This window comes from Lacerta agilis, chromosome 8 (genome assembly GCF_009819535.1).
Source record: "Lacerta agilis isolate rLacAgi1 chromosome 8, rLacAgi1.pri, whole genome shotgun sequence".
Taxonomy (NCBI): Eukaryota; Metazoa; Chordata; class Lepidosauria; order Squamata; family Lacertidae; genus Lacerta; species Lacerta agilis.
The window spans coordinates 11,311,370-11,323,515 of record NC_046319.1 but is presented as its reverse complement, the minus strand read 5'-3'; the positions used below and the strand labels follow the sequence as shown (position 1 = coordinate 11,323,515).

Sequence of the window (12,146 nt, the reverse complement as noted above, 5' to 3'; positions counted from 1 at the left end):
CCCCGGCCTCATGCCAGAGGGTCAAACAAATCCACTGATAATCAGCACCAGTGGCTTGAAAGAGAATTGGCAGCATCCTCAGCCTGTGGCACTCCTGTAGACCTCCAGAGGACAGACAAGTCATTACCCGCCCAGCAGCGTTGGCTGATGGCCCCAAGGAAGACAGGCTGCAGAGAGATTGTGCCAGTCTTTGTGTCTGGACTCTCAGCCAGCAAACAGAGAACAGCAGCACACTAGCCTTTCTTGGATAGAATCATAAAATCGTAGAGTTGGAAGGAACCCTAAGGATCAACTAGTCCAGTGGTTCCCAATTAGCTAATAATTTAGGACCCAGATTTTTCAAAAGCCAAGCCACAGACCCCCTACCACAGATAACTCAATTGTAGTTACCTCTACAAAGCAATTTTTTCAACAAAGAGTGGGGTAGCCCCTAGTAAGCAACGTGTTATGTACTGAGTTGAATAGGATCCAAAATGCAGCAGTCTGTTTGGTCCTAGAACAATAGGATTGAGATTGCAGCAGTCTGATTGGTCCCAGAACAATAGGATTGAGATTGCAGCAGTCCGATTGGTCCGCAGGAGCCACCCAATCCAGCTCCAGGTGGAAGTGAATCCGCACTCCGATTGGCATACAGGAGTATCCCGGAATTAGCCAATCACGTGGGGCTCATTGTGTAAATAGTGTATATAAAGCAAACGTTTTGGGGGAACTGCATTCCTCACTACTATGAGCTGAATAAAGAGCATGAAATTCACACTTGACTCCGAATATATTTCACAAAGGATTTTAGGTGTACTTTAAAAAAAAAAAAAAAACAGACTCGTTTATGCATATGTGGTGGGAATGTGGAAAGACCATAAAGTTTTGGGATGTTATATATAACAATTTCAAAAAGATGTTAAAAATCCCATTCAGAAAACGACCAGAAGCCTTCTTATTAGGGATAATGTCAACTGAAACTAAAAGAGAAGTAAGACCACTCTTTATGTATGCGACAGCAGCAGCCAGAATTTTAATTGCAACGTATTGGAAAAATGAAATTACACCTACAAAATCAGAATGGCAAGTTAAACTGTTAGAATATCTACAAATGGCAAAAATGATGGGGAGGGTAAGAGGGTATTCCAAGTATAATCCAAGAATGGATTATATTCAAGGAGTACCTGAAAAACTACTGTGACAGCAAAAACCTCCTGGCAGATCTTGAATAAGTCTTGCATTGTATATGTAAATTTAATGTTTTTATTAAATTTTTCTTTTTCCTTTTTCTTTTTCATTATCAAAAAGATTTAAGAAAATAATATATTAATAGGATACTGTGTAAAATATAACAAATGTAATTTAGGGTTTTTCACTGCCTCCATTTCTTCCCCTTCTATTTGCCAGGAGGTGATGGGACCAGTGGCCATGATCTTAGTTTTTTTGATGTTGAGCTTCAGACCATATTTTGCGCTCTCCTCTTTCACCCTCATTAAAAGGTTGTTCAATTCCTCCTCACTTTCTGCCGTTAAGGTTGTGTCATCAGCATATCTGAGGTTGTTGATATTTCTTCCGGCAATCTTAATTCCGGCTTGGGATTCATCCAGTCCAGCCTTTCGCATGATGAATTCTGCATATAAGTTAAATAAGCAGGGAGACAACATACAGCCTTGCCGTACTCCTTTCCCAATTTTGAACCAATCAGTTGTTCCATATCCAGTTCTAATCGTAGCTTCTTGTAGAGATTTCCCAGGAGACAGATGAGGTGATCAGGCACTCCCATTTCTTTAAGACTTGCCATAGTTTGATGTGGTCAACACAGTCAAATGCTGTTGCGTAGTCAGCATAGCTGTCAAGTTTCGGATTTGAAAATAAGGGATCAGCAGTCTCACCTATCCCAGGGACAGTCACATGTCAGTGGTGGGCGGAGCCAGAAGCAAAAGTGGGCGGAGCAGCAATGTAAACTCCAAGCGGGCTCGGGCTCGGAGTGGAGCAAAGAGGAGGGCAGCCATGTGCTCCGCGCCATGGAGCCCCATCGTCTTCTTGTCTGATCCCATCCAAACAGGACAGGAAGCAGCAGCTGCTCCGCCCGCCAGCTAACCCTATCGGAGGCAACGGAAAGGGGCTGATGCAGGGGGAGGAATACACCTCCCTGTAATACACCCCCTTGTAAGCACGGGAAACGGCTCCCACTTGCTTTGAGGGCTGAGGCTTTTCTCTCCAAATAGGCGAGGTCTTCCCACCCAGTCCCTGGCCAGCAGGGGAGGAGCTGCTTCCATTAAAAACGGGGAATTCAAGGGAAATAAAAAAAATAAGGGAGGGCAGCGGGAAACTGCTTAAAATAAGGGAGAATCCCGGGGAAAACGGGATACTTGACAGCACTGGTAGTCAGTGAAGCAGAAGTAGGTGTTTTTCTGGAACTCTCTAGCTTTCTCCATAATCCAGTGCATAGGAAGGAGTAGTCACAGAGATTGGAAGGGTGGGGGAAGGAGAGGAAGTGGAGTCACCACCACCACATGGTTTGAGTGGGAGGGGATGGGGGGTGCATCAAGCCTAAGTCAGTGGGGCACCCAGCATTGGCAGCCAGCAAAGATCAATGTCCACTGTGGCGGTGGCTGCTTTCCTGATGACTGAAAAAGCTGCTCCACCTCAGTGCCATGGGAAGGGAGTGCCACGGTGCCTTCAAGTGAGGGCGATCAGCTGCCCTGTTCTCTGTCAGCATGAGAGGAACGCAGCGCCTCGCAATCGGCTGTCCTGTTCTCCCTCAGCGTGAGGGGAGGCAGCTCAGATCAGCAGCGTTATTGGCTGAGATCATTGTGCAATATCGGTGGTGCCTTGAAATCAGCTGCCCTGCTCTCCCTCGTGCAAAGAGCGATACATTGCTGCATATTGCCAGGTCAAAATCATTATCGAGGTGTGATTTCAAAACTGGTTTTGGTCAATATATTGAAAAATCGCACAGCGCTAAAATTTGCGAAAATGGTTTTAAAAAAATAGGTGGGGGGAGGCAAGGGATGGGACCATGGACCCCTAATCGGGAACCACTGATCTAGTCCAACCCCCTGCAGGAATGCACAGCTGCCCCACACAGGGATCGAACCTGCAACCTTGGCGTTATCAGCACCACACTCTAACCAACTGAGCTATCCAGGCTTCTAGGGCTGCCAGAGGGGAGGGATTAACTCTCAGAGGCATACCTAGGGGTTGGCGAAATTGGCCCCTGCAGGGGGGCACCAAAAATACCTATGGAATGTTTGGCATGTGTGAGTGTGTGCTGCAACCATTGCAGTGAGATCAAACACTGGAGAAGCTTGAGCATTCGTTTGCGTTAGCATCTTGGCACTTCATCACTACTCAGGTTGTCTCCCTCATGCTCAGGCAGTCAAGAAAGATGCAGGGGCTCATTGAAGAGGTAAATGAGAACATATACTACATGGGGGGTGGGGGGTGAGGGGAGGAATGGTGACTGGAAACTGCCAAAGATTTGGCTCCAGGTTGCAATGGCAGGGAGCCCTGAGCTGAGCAATGCACAAGATTGCTGTTCCACCTTCTGTTCCTGGCCGGGAATGGGACAACCAACCGACTTACCATCTTGAGCATTTTCGATAAAAGAGAGACGGGAGGAAGAAGGATAATAGATGCAAACTGAAGCCTTGTGTACAAAACGGTGGGTTTTGTCTGACATTATCCTGACAGTTGCTTTATTTCATGCTTTTGATAGTTAAAAGGTAAAGGGACCCCTGACCATTAGGTCCAGTCGCGGACGACTCTGGGGTTGCGGTGCTCATCTCACTTTACTGGCTGAGGGAGCCAGCGTACAGCTTCCGGGTCTTGTGGCCAGCATGACTAAGCCACTTCTGGCAAACCAGAGCAGCGCACGGAAATGACGTTTACCTTCCTGCTGGAGCGGTACCAATTTATCTACTTGCAGTTTGATGTACTTTTGAACTGCTAGGTGGGCAGGAGCTGGGACCAAGCAATGGGAGCTCACCCCATTGCAGGGATTCGAACCGCCGACCTTCCGATCAGCAAGCCTTAAGCTCAGTGGTTTATGATCTCATTAAAAATAGAACCATAGAATTGCAGAGTTTCAAGAGACCCTGAGAATCATCTTGTCCAACCCCCTGCAATGCAGGAATATGCAGCTGTCCCATACGGGGATTGAACCAGCAACCTTGGCATTATCAGCACCACGCTGTAGCCAACTGAGCTATATATTGAGTTTGACCTTCTGTTATATGCATAAAGGAAACATGCCAATAATGTATGGGACCAGAGACAAATGTATGCAGAACAATGGGTGTGTCTCTTACCTGGGAACGGCATACTGTGTTCCAGCTACACAAAAACTAGATGGCTTCCACACAGAGACACCTCTCGCCTTCCAGGCAAGAGCAGCATTATCACAATTCCAGGGCCAAGTACACCAGAGAATTCCAATTGATGATGTTTGCTTATTCGTCCAGAATGGAAATCAATCCAGCAAATGTGATCAATATTTGCTGCTGCTGTTGCTATCAGACCACAAACGATACATAATTGATTACATCCCCCCCCATCTGCGTTGTGTTCCCTTTGCACTGAAATCAATGCGGTCAAATAGCAGAATGATAACGTAATTTAGGTACTCGTTTGTTTTATTTTATTTATAAAACTTATGCACTGTTGTTAAAAAACAACAACCTCAAAGCAGTTTGCAAAGAGAGTATGTTGGACTAGATGATCCTCAGGGTCCCTTCCAACTCTATGATTCTATGAACTATTTGAAACATTCCCCCCCAAAAAATCAATATCAGGGATGAACAAAAAAAATCAATATCAGGGATGAACTAAAAACGAAACATGCATCAATATTCTAAACACCTTCACAGATTTGTCTAAGCAAAAACATTTTTAGCAGGCACCAGAAAAGAGTACAGTGAAGGCATCTGTCTGATGTCAATGGGCAGGGAGTTCCAAAGTACAGGTGCTGCTACACTAAAAAAAACACACACAAAAACTGAATTCTTACAAATGTGGAAAGAGGAATTAACACCTGTAACAATGCCAGTTCTACAGATAGAAGCAGTTGAGCTGGCACATGTTGGGTAAGGTGATCTCACAGGTAAACTGGTTCCAAGTCCCGAAGGGTTTTGTATTAGCACCTTGAACTTAGCCCAGTAGCAAATTGGCAACCAGTGCAGGTCACTTGAGCAGAGGTGTGATTTACGCTGGCAAGATCTCCCTCCTGTCAGAAATTTGCACTAATTGCAGCTTCCGGATCAAGCACAAGGGAACCCCCACATAGAGTGCATTGTGGTAATGCAGTGATTGTATATATTATGCAAGCGGTGTAATTTCAGCACAATGGACAGCGAGACTAAAAAAATGCTGTTTTTGACAGAATTACCGGTAAATGGTGCTGCCTGCAATGGATCGGGAGCTGTGTTGTGAGGAGGGCAACTGACATGGAACAGGGTCTGGAAACCCAAAGCCTTATGAGGGAGATGTTTACGGATGTTTAGCATGGAGATGAGACGGCTAAGAGATGACATCTCCACACATCTGAAGGGCTGTCCCATGGAAGACGGGGCAAGCTTGTTTTCTCCTGCTCCAGAGACATAGCTGTCAAGTTTCAGATTTGAAAATAAGGGATCAGCAGCCTCACCTATCCCAGGGACAGTCACATGGCAGTGGTGGGCGGAGCCAGAAGCAAAAGTGGGCGGCACTGGTGTGAACGTGCGCAGTAGGCTTACTGTATTTTGGAAACGCTGCCCATGGGCTACGACACCTGTATGCATGGGAAATGGCTCCTGCTTGCTTTGAGGCTGCAAGGAGGCGAGGTCTTCCCAGTCCCTGGCCAGCAGGGGGAGGGAGAGGAGCTGCTTCCTTTGAAATAACGGGAAATTAAAGGGATATAAAAAATAAGGGATAGCAGCGGGAAACTGCTTGAAATAAGGGAGATTCCCGAGGAAAACTGGATACTTGACAGCACTGTACCAGAGAGGGGACCCAAAGCAATGGATTCAAATCACAAGAAAGGAGATTCCGATTAAACCTCAGGAAGAACTTTCTGGTGGTAAGAGCTGTTCAGCAGTCGAACAGACTTCCTCGGAAGGCGGTGTACTCTCCTTTCCTTGGAGGCTTTTAAGTGGATGTTGGGGCCGGGCGATACATTGATATCATGTCCAAAACCAGTTCAAAGTCCATATTGTGATATTGCTTTCATAATTTTTGACCTGGCAATATATCATGCGTCAAAAATGACAAGGTGGGGAAAACCGTGAAGCCAGCCAATGCAGCTCCATCCTTATTTCGGACATCGTGATATATCGGTGTATTGCGATGTTTAGCCGGTGATATATCACAATGCTGAAAACCAGAGATCGCCCAGTCCTAGAGGATATTGTATAGCCATTTGTCAGGGATTCTGTAGCTGTGATTCCTGCAATGCAATTTTATTATTCCATGGATACTGGGAAGAATGGAAAACCATGTTTTCTTTCTTCCATATTCCAGATGCAATCCAGTCAGGAGAAAGCATGTGAGGCAGGTGCAGAGCAGGCCAGGGAAAAATGGGGCATGGGGAGATTCCTAAGGGCCGGCTAAGAAGCCCCTGTATTCATCCCCTAAAGAGATGGAGGAAAGAGAACCCAACAAAAAAAATGGATCATTTCCTGCTACATGGATTGAAAATATTGGTATTGTGGCTTGGGGAACCACAGGCTTGCCAGGATGGATTGCAATGCAGCCAGGGACTCTGGGTTGACCTTCCTGCTTAATGGCCTGCAGCCGGCACACATCACAAGCCATCCCACGTTGAAAGACTAAGGCTGCCGGCGCAGGTGTCGCCGAGATCACAGAAGGGCACATCTGCCACGCTACGAAGAATGAAACGCGGGAAGAGTGGCGGCCGAAAGCTGGGTGGCAGGCGGCCTTCCGCTAAACCCGCCATTGTGCTCGCTTGTCAAAAGGATGTGATATAATTGCTTTCCTGTTTCCTCCCCTGGAGGGGGTGGAGAGAGAAAAAACCTTCTTTTTCATTGTCGCCCTGTTAAATGAATGGCTTCGTTGCACGGTTTGGCAGAAAAGAATAACTCTTTGTTCTGTCAAAGCAGGAGGCTGTGTGTGACAGAGAAAACCTCTCCGATTGTGTCTCTGATCAGGGGTCTTCGTTGCAAATCATGGAGAGCCTTTGACCATCAGAGCAGACAAATTCCACATTAGATGGGCGATCGTGTGACTCGACTCCCATCATCCACCTTTGGGCTACTTTTAATCATTACCTGGCTTGTCAATTAAATGTGTTCTTTCTTTCTTTCTTTCTTCTCCTACTTCCCTCTTCCCTTTCTCCTCTTCCGACCAACCCAAATGGCAGGTAGAATATTTGTGGACCATCCTAGTCCACCATTGCACCACAACGGCTCTCATCAGTTCTCCCCCTCACCATTTTGTCCTCAACCATGACCCTGCGAGGTAGGTGAGGTGGAGAGTGGGCGACTGGCCCAAGGTCACACCCAGTGAGCTTTGTGGCTGAGTAGGGGTTTTGAACCCTGATCGCCAAGGTCCCAGCCCAGTGCTCTAACCACTACAGACCACTGCCTCTCATTTACACTCTTTGAATGAAGGTCCTTGGGGGAGATTGAAACAAAACAGGAAGCCAATTTGCATTCCCTCCACGGGCAAAACTTCCACAGGGTTTTGAAGGAACAACAGAGAACACAGAAAGTTGCACTGTCCTGAGTTAGACCATTCCTTGGTCATTCCCAGCCATACCTGGAGATGCCAGGGGTTGAAATTGGTGCCTTTTACACTGACAGAAGGTGCCTTGCCAGTGGGATATGGTCCATTTAAGGGTGGAGTAAGATGCTAGTCCTCATGGTTGTGATTAAAAGGATGGTTTAAATAGAAACATAGGGCTTATCCGCATTTATCCGTTGCTCTTCTCTTTCCAGGCACAAGATCACCCTTTCTCCAAGAAAAGCCGCTTCTTAAAGCTGAATTGGAGCAAACAGCAGCCTGTGGAGAATCCAGATTTCCATTTGCTCTGATTGAGCACTAAAGAACAGGGTGGGGGAGGTAAATGTGAATAAGCTTTCCATTTTTTTCACTTAGCTTTGTCTTTGATCACACCCAATTTGAACCCACCCACTTCTGCCTTTGCACACTCTGGAAGGTTGGCGGCATTTGAATCCGGTCCCCTGGGGGAAAAGAAGTTCCCCATCTCTGGTTCAACAAGGGCAAAGAAAAATGAATTTTTCTGCTTCTGAGTTATGTTGCTGAACTGAAGGAGGCTGGGAGGGGTGGATGGGAAACTCGGAGTGGGGTTATATGCGAAAGGAGGTCAGTTCTGGTTCCAAAAATAAATTCCAGTCCTCCGGTTTGGTGGGTCTTGAGGTTCTAGCAAATAAAACAAAGTCGATCTGTCAAGTCTGGAGTCTGCTCGCCCCTGGAGTATAGAATAGTAACGGCTAGAATTTGCTATGCCAACAATTCCTGCTGTTGTGAGCTGGGAGGGCAAAATATACGACTCTGCGGTTATGTCAGAGCTAAAATAACAATGTTAAGATGAAGGGAGATAATCACATAACCATTTTTTTTAAAAAAAGGATGGAAACCACGGGTTGCATCTAATATTAGTCCTACTTAGAGTAGGTGCACTGAAATTATTAGACATAATTAAAGCAAGCGCCGTAATCTCATTGGGGTAATCTAACCTCTAAGCTAGATTATTGCGGCAGGTTATATGTGGGACTTCCTCTGAAGACGTTTTGGAAACTTCAGCTGGTGCAGAATTCAGTGGCCAGGTTGCTCACAGGGCAAGACTGTTTGAGAACATTACACCAATCCTGGTCTGACTGCACTGGCTGCCAATTAGTTTCTGGGCCTAATTCCAAGTACTGGTTTTGACCTATAAAGCCTTAAGCAGTTCAGAACCACAAGTGTCACCTCTCCCCATATGAACAGATCCGTGATCACCAACGGAAGCCCTTCTTCGTGTGCCATTTCCATGAGAGGTCCAGAGGGTGGCAAGCAACACAAGAACGGGTTTTTTTTTTTTCTGTGGGGGCTCCCTGCTTGTGGAATGCTCTCCCTGGTGAGGCCTGCCTGGCACCTTTATTACATATCTTTAGGCACCAGGCAAAAAATTCCTGGAGCTCAACTTTCTCTCTGTGCTTTCTCTCTGACATTATGCCGGCCCTCAGACCCCTCATCAAGCCTAAGATCATCAAGAAGAGGACCAAGAAGTTCATCCGCCATCAATCTGATTGCTGTGTCAAAATTAAGTGTTACTGGTGGAAGCCCAGAGGTATTGACAGCAAAGTCCGCAGAAGGTTTGAAGGCCAAACCTTGATGCCCACCATTGGGTATGGTAGCAGTAAGAAGACAAAGCACACGTTGCCTTCAGGATTCAGAAAGTTCCTTGTCCACAATGCCAAAGAGCTGGAGGTGCTGATCAAGTCCTATTGTGCAGAGATTGCTCACAACGTTTCATCCAAGAATAGGAAGATAATTGTGCAAAGGAGCAGCTCAGCTTGCTATCAAAGTCACCAATCCAAATGCCAGACTGTGCAGTGAGGAAAATGAATAAATAGTTGCTCTTGTACAACTGTATTAAATAAAAAGTAAACAGAGCTGTGAGAGCTGGACCATAAAGAAGGCTGATCACCGAAGAATTGATGCTTTTCAATTATGGTGTTAGAGGAGACTCTTGAGAGTCCCATGGACTGCAAGAAGATCAAACCTATCCATTCTGAAGGAAATCAGCCCTGAGTACTCACTGGAAGGACAGATCCTGAAGCTGAGGCTCCAATACTTTGGCCACCTCATGAGAAGAGAAGACTCCCTGGAAAAGACCCAGATGTTGGGAAAGATGGAGGGCACAAGGAGAAGGGGACGACAGAGATGGTTGGACAGTGTTCTCGAAGCTACCAACATGAGTCTGACCAAACTGTGGGAGGCAGTGGAAGACAGGAGTACCTGGCGTGCTCTGGTCCATGGGGTCACGAAGAGTCAGACATGACTAAACAACTAAACAACAACAACAAAACAGTGTTGGGGGGGAGGGAAGTTTCTCATCACTTCCTGATTAAGAACACATCGCACAAAGACAAAGAGCCCAGCTAGATGCCTATGCTTCTGTAGAAGTTTGGCTACACTTAGGGGCCTCACCACTTCCTGCTCCTCTAGGAGTATGGCCAAAGTCAATCCAATCTCCTGGCTGATGCTCCCCACACCATCATTTAATCCTTCCCTACCACCGCAGCTGTAAGAAGTGCATTAAAACATTCTAAAAATATCACACATTATCTTTCTTCTATAGCAGGACCCGGGGAGGGAAAGGAGATGATATATCCCCTTCATCTTGCTCACGCTGCATTATTGCAGTCTCGAGGTCTCCTATCTGCTGGGATCATCAAAATGGCACCCCAGTCTCTCACCCTGCCTTTTTCCCTCCAGAGAAGCCCAAAAGAAGTCAGCCTTCCTCAGCAACATTCAGGAGAGCTTGTTCTCCGCAAATGAGGTCCCCATTGGATGGCTTGTTAGAGAATCTCAAGGCCCAGATATCTCCACAAAGGCAATTAAATGATAGTGCCTTTAACATTTATTACAAATCCACCACTCCCCCTTTTAGCTGTGAATTAATATCTGACCTGCACCTGAGTCATCAGTAGATTCTACCAGGATGGTCCCATTATAGGAAACTAAGAATAGCCTGCTGGCATCCTGTTCTCACAGTGGCCGGTGGGAAACATGCAAGCAGGATTCAGGCAGAAGAACACCTTCCCCTCCTGTGGCTTCCAGCAACTGGTATTCAGAAAAACTGGTTTTCCCAGTAGTAATGTACGAAAGTGAGAGCTGGACCATAAAGAAGGCTGATCGCCGAAGAATTGATGCTTTTGAATTATGGTGCTGGAGGAGACTCTTGAGAGTCCCATGGACTGCAAGAAGATCAAACCTATCCATTCTCAAAGAAATCAGCCCTGAGTGCTCACTAGAAGGACAGATCCTGAAGTTGAGGCTCCAGTACTTTGGCCACCTCATGAGAAGAGAAGACTCCCTAGAAAAGACCCTGATGTTGGGAAAGATGGAGGGCACAAGGAGAAGGGGACGACAGAGGATGAGATGGTTGGACAGTGTTCTCGAAGCTACTAACATGAGTTTGGCCAAACTGCGAGAGGCAGTGAAGGATAGGCGTGCCTGGCGTGCTCTGGTCCATGGGGTCACGAAGAGTCGGACACGACTGAACGACTGAACAACAACAACACAATGGTGGAGGCAGATCATAGCCATCACGGCTAGTATCCATCAATAGTCCTCCCCATGAATTTGACCGGTTTTCTTTTAAAGCCTTCCAAATTGATGACCACCACTGCCTCCTGCAGAAGCAATTTCCATAGTTTAACTATGCGCTGCAGGACAAAGGGCTTTCTTTTACCTGTCCTGAATCTTCAAACTTTCCAGGTTTATCTTCAGCCAATGCACCCATGGAAAACATCTCCTCTACAAAAAGTCTTCCGAGAAGGAGACAAATTGCAGGCGAGACCTGGTGCCCAGGATCAGTGGTGCCAGCCACGAATCCCAGCTTGAGTAGCTTCACTTTCTAAGCAGGACACCTCTTTCTTCCCCCTCTCCTTCCCCACTCCTCATGCACACATTCCCCACATTTCCCTCAGCAAGCAATTTTAAGTTTTTGTGCTGTTTTGATTTATGGAACGCCAGCTGCACACCTCGGTCTCCTTTGAACGGAGCAATTAGCAAAGGCAGTTGTTTCCAGTGAACAGCCAGAGCCGTCACAAGTGGGACAGGCCAAATTCCATCCCTGCATCCATCATGCCTGCTGGAGGGTGGGAGGAGGGGAGGCAGGCAAGGGGCATCGCACCAGCTGCCCCTTTGGCGGTCCTGCAAGCTTAGTGGAAGGATTTCACACCTGTGCTCGAAAACCTGCTAATTGGCACCTTCCCTTTTGACGCAGCATCAGCATTTGGCTCAGTTACCATGAAAGAATGTGATGCTAGGAATGCCAAGGACAATAAACAGATCTGGGTTTAGAAATGGCCGGTTGTTTGGGTTGTAGGAGGGATAATAATACATCAGGAGCGGGCTGGCAGCAGAATCCAGCTCTTGAAAGATGCACCATAAGAGCATAAGAAGAGACCTGCTGGATCAGGCCAATGGCCCATCTA

At 46.7% G+C, this 12,146-nt stretch overlaps 1 protein-coding gene and 1 non-coding gene across 2 annotated transcripts; one reads left to right on the top strand and one right to left on the bottom strand.

The window, feature by feature from the left end:
* Positions 1 to 3,058: 3,058 nt before the first annotated feature.
* Positions 3,059 to 3,132, bottom strand: TRNAI-GAU. The gene has a single exon. It is a non-coding gene; the product is annotated as a tRNA-Ile (tRNA).
* Positions 3,133 to 9,148: 6,016 nt separating this feature from the next.
* Positions 9,149 to 9,589, top strand: LOC117052114 (60S ribosomal protein L32-like). Its single transcript, XM_033158833.1, has one exon. It carries the CDS (start codon positions 9,151 to 9,153, stop codon positions 9,535 to 9,537), a length of 387 nt encoding a protein of 128 aa, XP_033014724.1. The 5' UTR covers positions 9,149 to 9,150; the 3' UTR covers positions 9,538 to 9,589.
* Positions 9,590 to 12,146: the final 2,557 nt, after the last annotated feature.

Coding starts and splice junctions, on each gene's coding strand:
- LOC117052114 (XM_033158833.1), top strand. CDS start 9,151: ATGCCGGCCCTCAGACCCCTCATCAAGCCTAAGATCATCAAGAAGAGG.